This window comes from Zeus faber (assembly GCF_960531495.2).
Source record: "Zeus faber genome assembly, chromosome: 18".
NCBI lineage: Eukaryota > Metazoa > Chordata > Actinopteri > Zeiformes > Zeidae > Zeus > Zeus faber.
The window spans coordinates 21,799,696-21,817,195 of NC_137210.1; the positions used below are offsets into that span (position 1 = coordinate 21,799,696).

A 17,500-nucleotide genomic window follows, 5' to 3' on the forward strand; every position below is an offset into this window, starting at 1 on the left:
TACATTTATCATGACTGTGATGGGGTTCATCATTACAGCCGTTGCACAAAACTCCAAAACCAAACAATATAAAACGAAAACAATAAACAGTGAGTTACGGTCAAAACCAATTTCAGCTTCCCATATGAGGTTCTGGACGGGGCCTTTCTCCGGCCACAGAGCTGCGAGGCGCGGTAGCTTTTTAAGAACCCAGCCAACCTGACGCAAGCGGTCCTCAAAGGGTTTTAAGCTGATCCTAGCCCTTTTTATTTTTATTTTTTTATTTTCGGGAGCTGAGAATAGCTCGGTAGCTTCTTGTGTAGGAGTCTCCGACTCCAAGAGTCAATACTGAAACGGGAGCCGCGGAGACGCTACGCGGGGCTGGAGGCTGAGTCAACAGCGGGCGGCCCGGCCTCGGTATACGATAACACACACACCATCACAAAAACTACGCACGCCCCCGCGTCCGGCCTGGGCGGGCTCCAACGATGCACGTCAATCCTGCTTAGAGACAGGAATTGGACAGGGGGGCGGGCGGAAGCACGTCGACTTGTGCGGCGGGTGACGCCGCCGAGCTCTAGCGGCCGGGCGCATTTCTGTCCACCGTGGTGAAAACTTATGCGTGAGCGGTCGTGGGCGAGCGCGGCGTCTGAAACGGGCAGATTTAGTCGGATCCATTCTGATTACCCTGGAGACAGCCAACCGTCCTGAACATTCACGACGGCCATTTTGAACCGTGACTTTCACATCTGGTGATATATATATTATATGTACTGGAAATGTATTCTGTATTTAAATGGAAACCCAAATCAATATGTGTTTATTTGAATGACCGAATTCGATCTGTGATAGGCCAGAAAAAAAATCTGTTTAGAACCGGTTCCCACGGCAACGTGACGTCACACCCTCGCTGTCTCCATCGGTCAGCCCTCGTCTGGTGCCGGTGATCTTTTTAACCTTTCCACGCCCGTCCCGGGGAGCGGCAGGCCAGGTGCACGGCGCCAGCTCCCATACTATCGATCGGGAGGCCATCAGGACTTCATTACCTGCTGCGGGGTCTCGGGCCCCCGGGGGGCCGCGGCTTTCCGCGACTAAGCAGACACTCAATGATATGCAACCCTCATCTCACACACATACCGGCGCGTGCACGCGCACCCACACACACACACACACACTCAAGCTCACACGCGCGTGCATATACAGTATAGCCTTGTTCTATGCTCTTTACTTTCACACGTACACACACACCCACACACACACACACACACCCACAAACACATACATACATACATAATTGGCTCAAACACAAACTCACTCTCTCTCATTCTCTCTCGCCTAAAGATGCATTCAGATATAAACGCGTGCACACACACACACACACACACACACACACACACACACACACACACACACACACACACACACACACACACACACACACACTCACCTGCGAGATGACACTCTTTCTCATTCTCTTTTGTGTGTGTCTAACATACACAATGCAGAGACAAACCACACACATATACACACACACACACACACACACACACACACACACACACACACACACACACACACACACGCACACACACGCCTCTGTTGACCGCTCTCCCTTTGCCAGTCAGCGGGGTTTGATCGCTCATTAGTTTAGTGTGTGAAAGTGCTACGTGCAGCGGATTTCCCCGCCTGCCATTTTTATCTGCAGAGCTGGTTTCGTGTGTTCAACCTTTCAGCTAGAGGTTGTAGTAAAGTTATTTTGGGAATGCAGCTCAATGATTTAACAGCGAACTTGAGATTTGGGAAGCAGACCTGAGCGAAGCAAACATTCCCAGGGCCTTAACAAATGCAGTTTGTCATCAGTGTGGCTTGAGCATCGTTTTGGGTTATAACACAAAGTAAAGTGAGGATATAGTGCTTTGAAATAAATAAAAGTAAAAGAGAATATTTATAGATATAAAAACTGATATACTTACATATACAGACATCCATATAAACATAATGTACATACATACTATATACAGACCTACACTTAAATATGTAAATATGCACCCACACATATTGTACAGCATACCCACGCTGTAAGCTGGAGTGATGTAAGAGATGGACAGAATTTAATACGGTTTTATTATTTACGCACGCAGGCAGACACAGGCTGAATTAACGATTTTGTGCTTTTCCAGATGAGACCAGCCCTTCCAACGTGTGGGACTGTAAAAACCGAGGGGTGAACGGGACCCAGAAGGGACAGATCGTGTGGAGGCTGGAGGCCGGGCCGTACTTTATGGAACGTAAGTTGCTGAGAACGAAGGTAAAGGGAAGCTGGGAGGTTTGGTTAAGGCTAGAAAAGCGTCGTAATGTAAATGTACATTTAGATTTTTCCAAAGTTTCTCTGATGGATCAAGTAGGAGGCAATCAAATTGGATGTAATTTAATCCAATAGGATATACACCAATCAGCCATAAAATTAAAACCACCGACAGCTGAAGTGAAGCATATGTCTCATCTCGTTCACCTGTCAAGGGGTGGGATGTATGAGGCAGCAAGTGAACAGTCAGTTCATGAAGTTGATGTGTTGGAAGCAGGGAAAATGGTCAAGCCTAAGGATCTGAGCCACTTTGACAAGGACCACATTGTGATGCTAGACGACTGGATCAGAGCGTCTCCAAAAAGACAGGTCTAGTGGGGTGTTCCCGGTATGCAGTGGTTAGTACCGACCAAAAGTGGTCCAAGGAAGGACAACCGGTGAACCGGTGACAGGGTCATGGCGCCCAAGGCTTATTGATGCGGAGGAGTGAAGTCTGGCCCTTCTGGTTGGATCCCACGGAAGAGCTACTGTAGCACAATTTCGTGGAAAAGTTAATGCTGCTATGATAGAAAGGTGTAGAACACACAGTGCATCACAGCTTGCTGTGTATGGGGCTGTGTAGCTGCAGACCAGTCAGAGTGTCCATGCTGACCCCTGTCCACCACTGAAAGCTCCTACAATGAGCATGTAAGCATCAGAACTGGACCATGGAGAAATGGAAGGAGTTGGCCTGGTCTGATGAACCACGTTTTCTTCTACATCATGTGGATGGGTGGGGTTAGGGTCCAATCCGATGGAGCATCTGTGGGATGTGCTGGAACAACAAGCCTGATCCATGGGGGCCACACCTCACAACTTCCAGGACTTAAAGGATCTGCTGCTGACGTCTTGGTGCCAGATACCACAGGACACCTTCAGAGGTCTTGTGGAGTTCATGTCTCCACGGGTCAGAGCTGTTTTGGCGGCACGAGGGGGAGCTACACAATATTAATGGTTATTAGTGGTGTACTCTATTACACTCATTCCTGTGTTGCATGTCTTCCTGTGTCTGCAGCTGAGACCAAGATCTGTTTTAAGTATTACCACGGAGTGAGCGGAGCGCTGAGAGCCACGACCCCCTGCATCACCGTCCAAAACCCTGGAGTCCTGGTGTGTTTCTTTGTGTGTGTGTGTGTGTGTGTGTGTGTGTGCACACGAGTGCGCGTGTGTGCGCGTGAGTGATTCAGAGGTGGAAAAATCCAGAAAGTAAAATTCCTGCCATGTTTTTGCAGTCCACCCAGGGACTGACCAATCATTTGGATTCTGGTTAGCAAATCCACACCATCTACTCAAAATTCCGGAGTGGAGTTTTACTCTCTGAACCCGGATTTTCTACCATTTTTCGTTCTTTGTAAAATTTGTATAATTGCTTATTTTACACACCCGCTATTGTGAAAATGTGTTTGCCGTTCTGTTATATATATAATTTTTTCTCACGCCCACACTTCCTCAGGCCGAGGGGTTAGCGGAGCAGGTCGGCACAGACCATCCCCGAAAACTGATCAGCTTTACTTTAACAGGTGAGCTGCAGAGTGTGACGTGTGCTGTCGTGTGTGTTGCTGTGTTCCACGGTGCTCATCCATGTGTGGGTTTGTGTGACGTGTGTTTTATTTCCACATTTATACTTCCCTACGTTTTTAGTAACAATCGACATTTGAGCTGTAAACTCCAGGTCGGGAAAGTTAAAATCCTGCCGTTGCTTTTGCTCCACCCATGCACTGATGGTTGGACTTCTGAGACAATGAGCAAATCCAAACGTTCGAAAAGTGAGGTTTGAATGAACGGGGCTCTTACCGTACCCACGTGCTTGGTTTGCCAGATCTCCGTGCCACCGGCTTGAAGAAGGGGATGTTTTTCAACCCGGACCCGTACCTGAAGATGTCCATCCACCCGGGGAAGAGGAGCGTGTTCCCCACCTTCAGCCACCACGGGCAGGAGAGGCGCTCCGCCATCATCGCCAACACCACCAACCCCGTCTGGCACGGAGAGGTAGTGCTCTGCCCTTGCCACACACACACACACACACACACACACAAGCACACACACACACACACACACACACACACACACACACACACACACACACACACACACACACACACACACACACACACGCGCACACATACGTAGTCTTGATTGATTACAACAATTTTCAAAATAGACCACCAAGATCAAAGCGTGCAACTCTCTGCATCTCTCCGTAGAAATACACATTCGTGGCGCTGATGACTGACATCCTGTACATTGAGGTGAAGGACAAGTTCGCAAAAAGCAGACCAATCATCAAGCGCTTCCTGGGTCAGCTCACGATCCCTGTGCAGAGGCTCATTGAAAAGATACCTGGGTAAGTGAGCCGCTGGACGCGACGGTAAATAACGTCGCATTCCCAGAGGATTCTATCGAATGCACGACATCACAACTGAGCCGAGGTTGAAAATAATCAATAGAAAAACGATATAAAGAAATTAAATCCTGGCAAATTGGCCTGTACAAAGCCAGGACTGGATCAGGGGGCCCAATTGACGCACTTTATTTCATGCGCTGTCCGTCTCTCTTGGTTGTCCGCAGAGTCCAACCAGTCGGCTTCTCTCTTTGTCGACGCCTGCCCACTGAACATGTAAGTGGTCAGATGCAGTTCAGAGTGGAACTCACCTCGACAGGACCTGACGGTGAGACTCTGTCTCCGAAATTACATTTGCAGAGTACAATAACAGCACTGGTGAGCACGGGGGAGGGGGGCGCGGCGGTCAGGGAGGGGGAGGGGGTGGGGGGTCGGGAAGCAGGGATCGATTTCTAAGGCAGTGAACCACGAGTGAAAGAAGGAATGGAAAACTCAAAACGCCGCACGCTTCCTCGTCCAAACGCGTGTTTTTCGCTCCGAAAACGTTCCGCTTGGTTTTTAGTGTCCCAGCCTCGAACGCCCTTCCCCATCATTCCTGCCGTTCCGTGTGGGTGTGAAGGTTTGCTCATGGGTACAATTTCCTGGGTGAAGCTTTCAATGGTTCTTCAGGAATCGCCCTTTCTGTGCTTTTTTTTTTTTTTTTTTTTTTTTTTCTCCCCCTTTTGCTCCTGCCCCTGAGAAAGTCTGTGCACACCAGTGCTGAACAATTGTCCCCAAATGTGAATACCAGGTGTTGGTTCACCCTCCCTCCTTCTAACTCTCGCTCCGCCCGTTCTGCTCTCCGCCCCCCCCCTCCCCCCTGAAGGCGCGTCTCCCGACTCGATCATCGGCATTTCGCCTTTGAACGGAGCTCCGGGGACTCCGTCGGACGATGAGGACCTGCCCCATCACCTGCCCGGTGTGGTCTCGGTGGCGCTCTCCCCCACCGGCTCCCAGGGCTCGCAGAGTATTTGGGAGGGCGGGGCCGCGGCGTACCCGGAGAAGGACTCGGCGGCAGGCGGCGTGGAGGGCCTCTTCGCGGACGGCGAAGGGCTGTCGGGCGTCGGCTGTCGGCTCATGCTCCAGCGGTCGCTGAGCGAGGGCCTGGACGCCATCGAAGCACCAAAAGGCCCCGGGGAGAGGCCCCTGGGCGCGGCCTCGCCCAAGCTACGCTCCAGCTTCCCCACACACACGCGCCTCAGCGCCATGTTGCACATCGATTCGGACGAGGACGACGAGCGGTCGGGGGCAAACGACTTCACCCCGGTGCCGGGGTCGCCGCTCCTGCTGAACGGAGACCCCCCAGATATGGGCGGCCCCGAGGATGAAGACCCTTTCCCCGAATTTCAGCAGGAGCCGGAGCTGCTGGGGCCCCGGGCATTGGAGGCAGAGGCCGAAGCCATGGATGACCGGCCCCCCGATGCTGAGGTGGCCCTGGAGATGGACCCGGCTGTCGACTTGGAGGACGCTTCGGAGCCGGACGTGTTCTCCGAGGTGGAGGAGGCTCCCTTCACGGAGGCCGTGTCCCACGCTGCGTGTCAGGAGGGCGGGGAGGGGCCCGAGGAAGGAAGGGCGCCGGTCGAGGAGCCTCTGTCGGAGGTTGACTCTTGCTCCATGCTGACGGCCCCGCAGACGGTCGCATCCTCGTCAGAGAGTTGTCCAATCACCATGATCACCGCTGTGGTGAGATTGCCGTTCATTCATATCAGAGAATAATTTTTAAAAGTTCATACTAAATGTAATACTTTTCAGAAGCACCTCTTCAATTTATGCACCTCTCATTTTTACAATACTTATGCTCTGATGATCTTCCATTCGCTTTCGCTTCTGCTTAATATTTTACAGGACACGGAGGAGGGGGCAGAAACCGCCATAGATCCGGGGGGAGACGTTGTTTTGGATTCCCGGCCAACCAATCAGGACACGGACAATGACACCGGTGGCCAAACCGCAACCAACGAGGCCGAAGCGGCGACGACCGCGGCCAGCGACCAGGAGGCGGGCGGGACGGTGGTCGAGAGAAGGCCGAGTCTACAGGCCTCCGGGGGCGTGGAAGAAGAACAGGAAGGGGAGGGGTCAAAGCCGGCGGAGGAGGCGGGGTCTGAGACGGACGGGGAGGAAGGTAGACGACTTCTCATGAGAAAATGTGGAGAATCTTGGTGTAAAGTAAATGTCAGTACAGTTATTCTGAAGCACATTGCCATCCTTGTACGTTCGCTTTGCTACCTGCAGGTGCGCAGGTTAACGGTCACCCTGTACGATCACTGCCGTCCGTACGCCACGATATCCACCGCTATCAACGAGTGGACGAGCCTCTGCCTCCCAGTGAGTGTCTGTGTGTGTGTGTGTGTGTGTGTGTCTGTGTGTCTGTGTGTGCGTGTGCGTGTGCGTGTGCGTGTCTGTGTGTGTGTGTGTGTGTGTGTGTGCGCGTGCAATGTATTGTCTCTTTTAACGTCACTTACATTACGTTATTACATTACTCTGACCATGTGTGAATTTGCTTAACACTGGACTTTAAATAAACAATCCAATAACATATAGACCCCCGTATAATTACTCACGATTATGGTTATAGCTCCTTCCTCCGTATTACCCTAAACATGCCTCCGTTCATCATTCATGAACTTTCCCTGCGTTTCCGTTTCCCCGGCAGACTGGGAGGCCCGGATCGACAGCCATGGGCGGATCTTCTTCGTGGACCACGTGAACCGGACCACCACGTGGCAGCGGCCTACGGGGCCCCCGGCCCCGCAGGGCCTGACGCGCTCCAGCTCCATTCAGCAGATGGAGCAGCTGAACCGCAGGTGCGGCGAGCGCACACCCGACCGGTTTGAAGCCCGGGGTAGGGGTATAAATGCCGCCACTGCCGCCGCGCAGAAGTGGCGACGGAGGTCACGTCGCAAAAAGAAGAAACACTTTTGATGGAGTCACAGTGGATTTCTCACTTCTGTTCCAGAAAACTCATCTTGCACATCTGCTTATGGCTTTTAACTTCACTTTAACTTTATCTGAAGTTTTATTTCAACTTACTTCATTTTATATTTACATTTTGTAAATATATATACTTTCTGTAAATGTAGATTTTTTTTGTAAATATATATTTTCTGTAGATATATATATTTTTTGTAAATATATATTTTCTGTAAATATCCATTTTTTTGTAAATATATATTTTCTGTAAATATATATATATATTTTTGTAAATATCCTGGATACTCCTTTTTGTTACCTACTGTCACCTTATGTTGCAATCTTTTTTCCCTCATTCTTGCATTGTTGGGATTGGCTCGAGGAGGAAGCATTTCATTGCTACATTACATTACTACACCATTAAAACTCAGAGAGACAGACTTCTGTGTTGACATAGCTCTGTTTTGAACAAAACAAGAGCCCGTCTGTTTACCTCCGCTGTGGGATTTGGAAGCCGCGATGAGTCTGATCCAAAAAAAAACAACCGGCAGCGCCGGCGCAGCGCCTCTACGCTCGGTCGTCCTGATCCCAAATACGACAATTTCAGTCTGTCTGCAGGCATGTGTCGGAGACGGATGCTGCCGTCGCCTTTTCATGTCTGAAGAGTCGGCGTGGGTACGGTGTTTTTGCCGAATGCCAAACTGAATCCGCGCTGTTTCCGTGCTCGCTCCAGGTACCAGAGCATCAGAAGAACCATCACCAACAGCGAGCGGACCGAGGAGGCCACGGTGGAGCCTCTGCCGGAGCCCAGCGAAAGCGACCTGCTGCCCCACACCATCCCCGGTCAGTGCAGAGGATCCATCCAGATGTGTCTCACATGTCAAACTGCTGCTGTAGATTGTGTTTTTTTTATGGATATATATATATATATATATATATATTCAGTATATTTTGAGCAAAACAAAATGTCAACTCCCACAGTCCTCAACAAGTGACGGGCGACTCCCGGTTGCAATTGTGTATGTGTGTTTTGCTTTGGTGTGTGTGTGTGTGTGTGTGTGTGTGTGTGTGTGTGTGTCTGTGTGTGTTCGTTTGCGTGTGGTGTTTTTCATATCTGGGATATTTTACTTTCATACACTATCTATCAGTAAGTTTTGATGAACAATGTGTGTGTGTGTGCATGTGTGTGTGTCTGTGCGTGTGTGTGTGTGTGTGTGTGTGCGTGCGTCTGCGTGTGTGTGTGTGTGTTACAGAGTACCGTAGAGAAGGTGCAATGGTCCACTCCAGCGCTCGCTCGCGCCTCTCCCTGCTGCTCCAGTCGCCCAGCGCCAAGTTCCTGTGCAGCCCGGACTTCTTCACCGTGCTGCATTCCAACCCTGTGAGTGCAGCACTTTCCCACAGGACCACAAATACTGTAGAGCGATGTTAGTGTAAGACCACTTAATATAAATTTGTACCACGTGAATGTATTTACAGTATAAAGTACAGTAAATTGTGCTGGAAATGGGGAACGGTGTATTTTATATACCTGTAGTTTACCATGTACAGTATATTCAAACATAATAATAATAATAATAATAACAATAATAATAATAATTGTTAAGAATAGCACTCCTCTCCACTTAGGGGAGCATGGCAGTTATTTTGGGTGCTGCTGCATGTGGGACTGAGAGAGTATGTGAAATAGTTTTTTTTTTTTTGTTTTTTTCGCTTCTTTCTTCCAAAACCGTCTTGGCACTGTAACCTAGCAACAACACGAGCATGGCAACGCAGGGACGGACATGATGGAAATGTCCTAATTCTGCAGGAGTCGTTCACTAAGGGGCCGACAGATGATCATTAAAACCCAGAGTTCACACTGTGTCAAATCTGAATTAAAACAAAACACGTTGGGCGGGGCGGGTTTAAATGGTTAATTGGCATTACCCAAATTGAATATTGTTTTAAAAGTGAGCATATAGGAAGCGTGGCTCCATTAACCTGTCAGTAGCAAAGTACTCAGTATAAATAAAAGTCTCCCATAATGTTATTACACTGATGACAACACAGCAGAGAGACTCTTACTGCCGTCTTGCCCGCGCAATGCATTGTGGGATACGCTCGCCTGCACAGTGTCCGGTGTTTACGCACGGCCATGTTTCCCCCAGACGTAGTCCGTCATCCTGGTACTTTTTGCCTCCTCCGTGCAGAGTGCCTACCGCATGTTTACGAGCAACACCTGCCTGAAGCACATGATCAGCAAGGTGCGACGGGACGCTCACCACTTCGAGCGCTACCAGCACAACCGTGACCTGGTCACCTTCCTCAACATGTTCTCCAACAAGCAGCTGGAGCTGCCCCGGGGCTGGGAGATGAAGCACGACCACACTGGAAAGGTGGGGGTCACCGTTTCAGGTCACACCTTGTTGCCTTGGTCAGTTCGGACGACAAAACAGCGTCTTCGTTTCATGACGCCGGCCACACCGCCGGAAGTTGATGAGTGGTTGTATTGGATTATGGAGGCGGGCGCTTTGTGAACCGTTTTGCGTCTCCACCCTCAGCCCTTCTTCGTGGATCACAACTGCCGCTCCACGACCTTCATCGACCCCCGGCTCCCCCTCCAGAGCTCCCGCTCCACCGGTCTGCTGGCTCACCGCCAGCACCTGAGCCGCCAGAGGAGCCACAGTGCTGGGGAGGTAAGAGACTAGTCCCCCCCTTTCCACTCCACCCGCTGCACCCACTCCACCCTCCGCCCCCACACTTATTCACCACCACTCAGCACTTGGAGTCAACCACCGAGTTGTAGACACTGCAAAATTGATAAAGGCCTTTTCAGAAGTACAGGATTTGTCTTTTTGGAAAGGGGAAGTACCGACAGCAGTACATGATAGTAACTGCTCTTGAAACGTCAGTAAATATTATTATGTTCATACAAACTGGGATAAAGCTAATTCCATGTGCGCGTTTCTGGTTGAACTCCGAATGTCAGGTCAATGTCATGTTTGATGCCTGGTGGTCAAATAGCTGCCTCGATGGAGTGGCGGTATCTGCTGTTGCCTAGCAACATGTACAGGCTGTAATCCCAAGTGTAAGAAAGTTGATCGGCCATTCTCCTCCCGGTGTAATGTTTACTGGTCCAGTTTTACCGTATTTTGCCGGATTCCCTTATCCATCGCCGGTGTTTGATATTCTGACAGGTGACAGGTGTGTCGGGTGACTGACACATTTTGGCTGCTCACATCTCCTGAAGAAGGCTGTAGTGTAGAATAAACGCCAGGTGATTCTCAACAACAGTGTTACTGTGTGTAAAAAAACTAAAAAGTAATGACAACTCCCTACAACTTGTTGCCTTGCCTTGAAACGTTTACTTTAAGGTTTTTTAAAATATTTAATGGAATTTGTTTTATTGAGTTACAACTATTTAAATTCCGTTTATTTTTAGGGCAGTGATAAAAAGGTAAATGAGTATTACTTTATATACTATAATATAATACTATAATACTATACTATACACCGACCAGCCACGACATTAAAACCAGTGACAGGTGAAGTGAATAACATGTCTCATCTCATTCCAGTGGCACCTGTCAAGGGGTGGGATGTATGAGGCAGCAAGTGAACAGTCACTTCTTGAAGCTGATGTGTTGGAAGCAGGAAAAATGGTCAAGCATAAGGATCTGAGCCTCTTTGACAAGGACCACATTGTGATGCTGGACGACTGGGTCAGAGCATCTCCAAAACCACAGGTCTTGTGGGGTGTTCCCGGTATGCAGTGGTTAGTACTGACCAAAAGTGTCCAAGGAAGGACAACCGGTGAACCGGTGACAGGGTCATGGGCGCTCAAGGCTCATTGATGCATGTGGGGAGTAAAGTCTAACCCGTCTGGTTCGATCCCACAAAAGAACTACTGCAGCAAAAATTGGTGGAAAAGTTAATGGTGCTATGATAGAAAGGTGTAGAACACACAGTGCATCACAGCTTGCTGTGTATGGAGCTGTGTAGCTGCAGACCGGTCAGAGTGTCCATGCTGACCCCTGTCCACCACTGAAAGCTCCTACAATGGACACATGAGCCTCAGAACTGGACCATGGAGCAATGGAAGGAGGTGGCCTGGTCTGATGAATCACATTTTCATGAGGATGGGCATGGTTAGGGTCCGAGCCGATGGAGCATCTGTGGGACAACATCTGCTGGAACAACAAGCCTGATCCATGGGGGCCCCACCTCACAACTTCCAGGACTTAAAGGATCTGCTGCTAACGTCTTGGTTCCAGATACCACAGGACACCTTCAGAGGTCTTGTGGAGTCCATACCTCCACTTTAGAGCTGTTTTGGCAGCACGAGGAAGAGCTACACAATATTAGTTGTTATTAGTGGTGGTTTTAATGTTGTGGCTGATCGGTGTAATTTCATATTAAACAGAACAAGTCGTAACAGCAAGATTGTCACTGACCTTAAACCACAAACAGGCCATAATACTTGGACTGGGTCCCGCACTGGGACTGGGGTGTAGCTCTCGACAGATACCAGACACGATCACCTAAATAGCCACTGCGAGACCTGCCTCCTGAAACCAGCCTCCCATATCGCCCGTGACCTTGTTGTTACGAAGAAAGTTGGCGGAGAGAAAAGATCGAAGTAAAAGGAAATGTTGTTTGAATCAATCACCTATAAAATAAATAGGCTCCTTAAATAAAATCCTAAAGAGAATCCAGTGCAGTCTATTCAGAATTGACGCCACTTGTGAGTTTCAAGGCTGTCTTGTTAGGAGCCGATTATATACTGCTTCATCAATACCACATCAATACATGACGTCACCAAACATCTTATTGATGGTTGTTCATTTGACCTTTTCGGTGCAAAATAAAAAAAAAAAAAATCCAAATGGGGCAGTTTATGAAATAAAATCTAGACAGACAATCTCGATTTTTCAGATGTATAAAATACATCACATACAAAAGTGGGATCTTACAAACTATGTTAATTCAATGGGCCAACTGACAACTTGGCAAAGCAATTCTTAAGGATATTTATGATTTAATTGGTGTAATTGGGATTTATATAGTAACAATATTTGAAATGAATGATGTATGAATCGTTCATTTGACTGATTTCCTGATAAAACCTTTTTGAGTTTCAGTGGCGATAACAGGACTGCTGAAACATAGCGGTAGATTAAGATATTTCAAGAGTCCAATTAACAGTAAATATTGTTGGCTTCAATGAGGCCATACTGTAATAATAGTTCATCGTAATAATACATATTTAGGATTTATACTCTATATACCCATAAAAATAATTTATCCTGTGCATAGTATCTGTTTTGTATATGTATACAATTCTTATTTTCTATTTAATTTCAAATTTGACTTCAATTTTTATTCTATATTTTATGATTATACATTTATTTATTCTCCATTTTTTCAGTGTCAAGCTTTTTGTTTTTTCAATGCTACCCATTAGCATTCAAACAAAAAAAAGTTTCACGGACACCTTTCTATTTTCAAATTTCTGATCCTGAGACTGGCACTTTAGTTTGCATACTGGTTTACAGCACTGGTTTATTATTATTATTATAATTGTTATTATTATTTGATTGAAATTTTTTATTGCTGTTTAGTGCTGTGAGCAGTCGGGCTGTGGGAGCAGGGATTCAGATCTTTTGCCTCCGCTCGTGTTGCAGGTGGTCGACGACTCCCGTCAAACCAGCGCACCCCTCATGCCACGCCCATCCAGCACCTTCAGTGGCTCCAGTCGAAACCAGTACCAGGACCTGGTACCTGTGGGTGAGTCACACACACACACACACACACACACACACGCACACACGCACAGACGTACACAGGCGCCAGGATTGATTTCCCTTCATTCTCTCATTTCCGTTTCCCAGCCTACAACGACAAGATAGTGGCGTTTCTACGGCAACCCAACGTCTTTGACATCCTCCAGGAGAGACAGCCAGAGCTCGCTAGGAACCACTCACTCAAGTAGGTTCCTGCCATCTATCTATCTATCTATCCGTTTATCTATCAATCTATCTATCTATCTATCTATCTATCTATCCGTTTATCTATCAATCTATCTATCTATCTATCTATCTATCTATCTATCTATCTATCTGTCTGTCTGTCTGTCTGTCTGTCTGTCTGTCTATCTATCTATCTATCTATCTATCTATCTATCTATCTGTCTGTCTATCTATCTATCTATCTATCTATCTATCCGTCTATCTATCTTCCTTCTCTGTCGCAGTCTCTCCCTCTCCATCTGTCTCTCTCCCTCTCTCTCTCTCTCTCTCTGTTTCTGTCTGACCTTGCAGGCCACCAACAGCACAATGACCATCATTATCATCAGTCACTCTAAACACACTATTAACCTTTAATCCTAATGGATTGCCTCAGTTAACCCCCTGACTTCTGTGTGTGTGTGTGTGTGTGTGTGTGTGTGTGTGTGTGTGTGTGTGTGTGTGTGTGTGTGTGTGTGTGTGTGTGTGTGTGTGTGTGTGTGTGTGTGTGTGTGTGTGTCTGAGTGTGGGTGTGTGCGTGTGTGTGGGTGCGTGCGTGCGTGCGTTCGTGCATGCGTGTGTGTTTTTAGGGAGAAAGTACAGTTCATTCGTACGGAGGGAGTCTCTGGTCTTGCACGGCTTTCGGGTGATGCAGACTTGGTCATGCTGCTAAGGTGAGCACACACACACACCCACACACACACACACACACACACACACACACACACACACTTTTTGTATTTTTTTAAGCAATTAATACAATATTTCATGTTATACATACTGTACATTCACAGTTATGGTATTGTAATAATGATCAATGGGGAATAGTGTGTGTGTGTGTGTGTGTGTGTGTGTGTGTGTGTGTGTGTGTGTGTGTGTGTGTGTGTGTGTGTGTGTGTGTGTGTGTGTGTGTGTGTGGGTTTTAACCTGTTGCTTCTTTTGCTAAAGCTCACATAATATTAACCAGTTGTCATTATTACCCAACCCGTTTAATGACGCCATTTAAAATTATAAAATCAGATTGCATTTATAAAGAAATATTTAGTTATTATTATTATTATGGTTATAATTATTGTTATTTATTAATTATCAATTCATTATTATGAGAGAAAATATAGAATATGGAAAATAGAGAAAGCTGTGTACTTCACACATACACACCACGCGTGTTTTTTTTGTTTCTTCTGCAGTTTATTTGAGGAGGAAGTGATGTCATACGTGCCCCCCCACGCGCTGCTCCACCCGGGATACTCTCTCTCCTCCCCGCAGAGTTCCCCTGGTGAGGCCTTTCCTCCCCCTCTCCTTCTCTCGCTCCTTCTCTTCCCCCTCCTCTTTCTCCGGGCCGGGGTCCGGGCACCAACGCTCCCACCTCGGGACTCACCCGTCCGCCATTCTCGATGATGACGGAGCGCTATCATCGCTGGCCAGCTGTGCCCGCATGCCCAGCTCCACCTTATTAACCAGGGACACCGTTCCAACAGCCCAGTGGTAGAAATTAGAGGCGCGGCTTTGATTGCCCTCCACCTGGCCGTTAAAACACACCGCCGCCACGTCAATTCCAGACTGTGACTCATCTGCGGCGGACCGAGGGGGGGCGTGGACAAGCCGCCGCCGCAGAGCCGAGGGAGGAGTGCCCCTGACCACGCCCGATCCCCAGCAGCTGAGCGGCCCCGGGATGGGATCCTGCACCGCCTGTCTAGCGGCGGCGGCGGCTTGACCACGCCCCCTCGGTCCGCCACATCACGCAGACACGTCCAAGGTGTCGAAATGGTCGAAAGAGGCATCCGCATCAAACGTTGAGTCTGGGCTTCAATTTCCTTGGTTTTGCAGAGTTGAGCTGGACGGAGGGGGAGTTCTCTCCTGTCTTTGTGTCTTTTGCCGTGTATTTCTGCCATTTTCTCCCAGTATATATCTCTACTCTTCTACATCAAAAAGGAAGTAAACAGGTTAAACATTTAAAAATCTATATAAATTAAATTATATAATGTTTCCTTCTGCTGTTAAACACTGAAGGTGAATATCTGTCAATGCATCCATCCATCCATCCATCCATCCATCCATGCATGAATTCATCCACCCATCTGATGTTTGGGTGAAACAGCGCCTCCTGCTGGTGGGAGGGGGTTAGACAGGTTGGCTGGTTCTGTCGTGTCTTGTCATGCCGGAGCTTTGTCTTAACGCAGACAAAAGTAGCTTTGACACATTGCCATTTTAGGACTCTCTCTCTCTCTCTCTCTCTCTCTCTCTCTCTCTCTCTCTCTCTCTCTCTCTCTCTCTCTCTCTCTCTCTCTCTCTCTCTCTCTCTCTCTCTCTCTCTCTCTCTCTCTCTCTCTCTCTCTCTCTCTCAAGTCACATGTTGCCTAAACACACATGAAGCCAATGATGCCTCACAGCGACGGATGTTAAATCACGACGAGCACAAATGCACAGTATGTAAATATCGTGAAGTGATTTATCCTTAAGGTTAAAGCGACACAAAAGTGCATGACCAGCACCGACGAGCTGCACTGCTAAAATGTATTTATTTCTCTCCGTCTCATTTTAAAAACCACTCCTCACGCGCGCGCACGCACACGCACACGCACACTCTATCTTTATATCTCTCTCTTTTTTTGTTTGTTTTAAACCCCCTCCCTCTCTCTGCATCTGAGTTTCTCTTTTTCTCCTCAGCTCAAGCCCAGAGGTGTTTTATTGGTTTGACAAAAACATATTGTCTAAGATATGAGTGTTAAAAAAAAAAAAACAGCGTAAGAAAAACATGAAACCGTCTCCGTCCGTCTCATGCTCCCCGTCTGCGTCCTGGCCTTGATTTGCAGGCACGCAGCGAGCCAACGCCCGCGCTCCGGCTCCGTACAAGAGAGACTTTGAAGCCAAGCTGAGGAACTTCTATCGGAAGCTGGAGACCAAAGGCTACGGCCAGGGACCGGGGAAAGTCAAGTAGGCGTCTTTCAGATGTACCTTTTAGAAAATACGAATAAATAAATATATAAATAAACTGTCATCCTGCTCTGAATGTCCAGCATTACACATTATTATTATTATTATTATTGTTATTATTATTATTATTGACCCGACAGGGCACTCCCTCAGGTTGGAATTTTTTAATCTGGGATACTAAGTATGACCACACTGAGGACAGGTCATCGACCACGCCGTCAGGCTCACGTTCGTCGTGACTGTCGCCATGAGAGGCATCGTGGAGAGGCGGGGGGAAAAAAAACAACGATTTTTTTTCTGTGCCCTTCTGAAGAACATTTCACGCTGCAGAGTTCATCGGTGCATCTAAACGTGAACTGGAAACGCTGATTTGTATCGTAGAACATTAGGTAGATCACTCCCCATTCAAAGAAAAAGGTGTCGTGTCCTCGTCCATTTTACTACTTACTACTCCTTACTAATACTTGCCCCGGAGCGTCGTACCATCCTGCCAAGATTGCTCAGAATCCTCTTCAGGAGACATTATCACGTGAATAACTTTGAAACCTCAGAGAGAACCACAACCTTTTTTTTTTTTATCATTACAGACATACCAAATCGGTCATCAATAACAATAACAAATAACAATAACAAATCAATAACAGAATTTTAAGCACGCGATATTTTGGCGTTTCACAGTAGAGTCCTAACTGACTCCCACAGCATCTAGATTTACTGAGCAAAGCCACCATTTTTGATGGATTAATACACGATCCAATTGTGTTAATGTGTGTGTGTGTGTGTGTGTGTGTGTGTGTGTGTGTGTGTGTGTGTGTGTGTTCCTTCCAGGCTCATCATACGCAGGGACCACCTCCTGGAGGATGCGTTTAACCAGATTATGTGCTACTCCCGTAAAGACCTGCAGAGGAGCAAGCTCTACGTCAGCTTCGTGGGAGAGGAAGGGTGAGAGACACGCCCTTCATTATT

The 17,500-nt window shown here is 47.8% G+C and overlaps 1 protein-coding gene across 1 annotated transcript in view; it reads left to right on the forward strand.

The window, feature by feature from the left end:
- hecw2a (HECT, C2 and WW domain containing E3 ubiquitin protein ligase 2a) overlaps positions 1-17,500 on the forward strand; it is a gene marked incomplete at its 5' end in the record, with an annotated part of 28,564 nt that overhangs the window by 971 nt on the left and 10,093 nt on the right. Inside the window, 20 exons of the mRNA XM_080018663.1 lie at positions 2,160-2,267; positions 3,339-3,433; positions 3,777-3,843; positions 4,143-4,312; positions 4,528-4,667; positions 4,892-4,992; positions 5,530-6,386; positions 6,549-6,825; positions 6,936-7,028; positions 7,357-7,507; positions 8,347-8,456; positions 8,867-8,991; positions 9,803-9,988; positions 10,154-10,288; positions 13,277-13,379; positions 13,484-13,580; positions 14,188-14,271; positions 14,788-14,876; positions 16,414-16,534; positions 17,363-17,476. Of these exons, the coding sequence (XP_079874789.1) occupies positions 2,160-2,267; positions 3,339-3,433; positions 3,777-3,843; positions 4,143-4,312; positions 4,528-4,667; positions 4,892-4,992; positions 5,530-6,386; positions 6,549-6,825; positions 6,936-7,028; positions 7,357-7,507; positions 8,347-8,456; positions 8,867-8,991; positions 9,803-9,988; positions 10,154-10,288; positions 13,277-13,379; positions 13,484-13,580; positions 14,188-14,271; positions 14,788-14,876; positions 16,414-16,534; positions 17,363-17,476 (3,223 nt within the window). The remainder of the gene's footprint in view (positions 1-2,159; positions 2,268-3,338; positions 3,434-3,776; positions 3,844-4,142; positions 4,313-4,527; positions 4,668-4,891; positions 4,993-5,529; positions 6,387-6,548; positions 6,826-6,935; positions 7,029-7,356; positions 7,508-8,346; positions 8,457-8,866; positions 8,992-9,802; positions 9,989-10,153; positions 10,289-13,276; positions 13,380-13,483; positions 13,581-14,187; positions 14,272-14,787; positions 14,877-16,413; positions 16,535-17,362; positions 17,477-17,500) is intronic.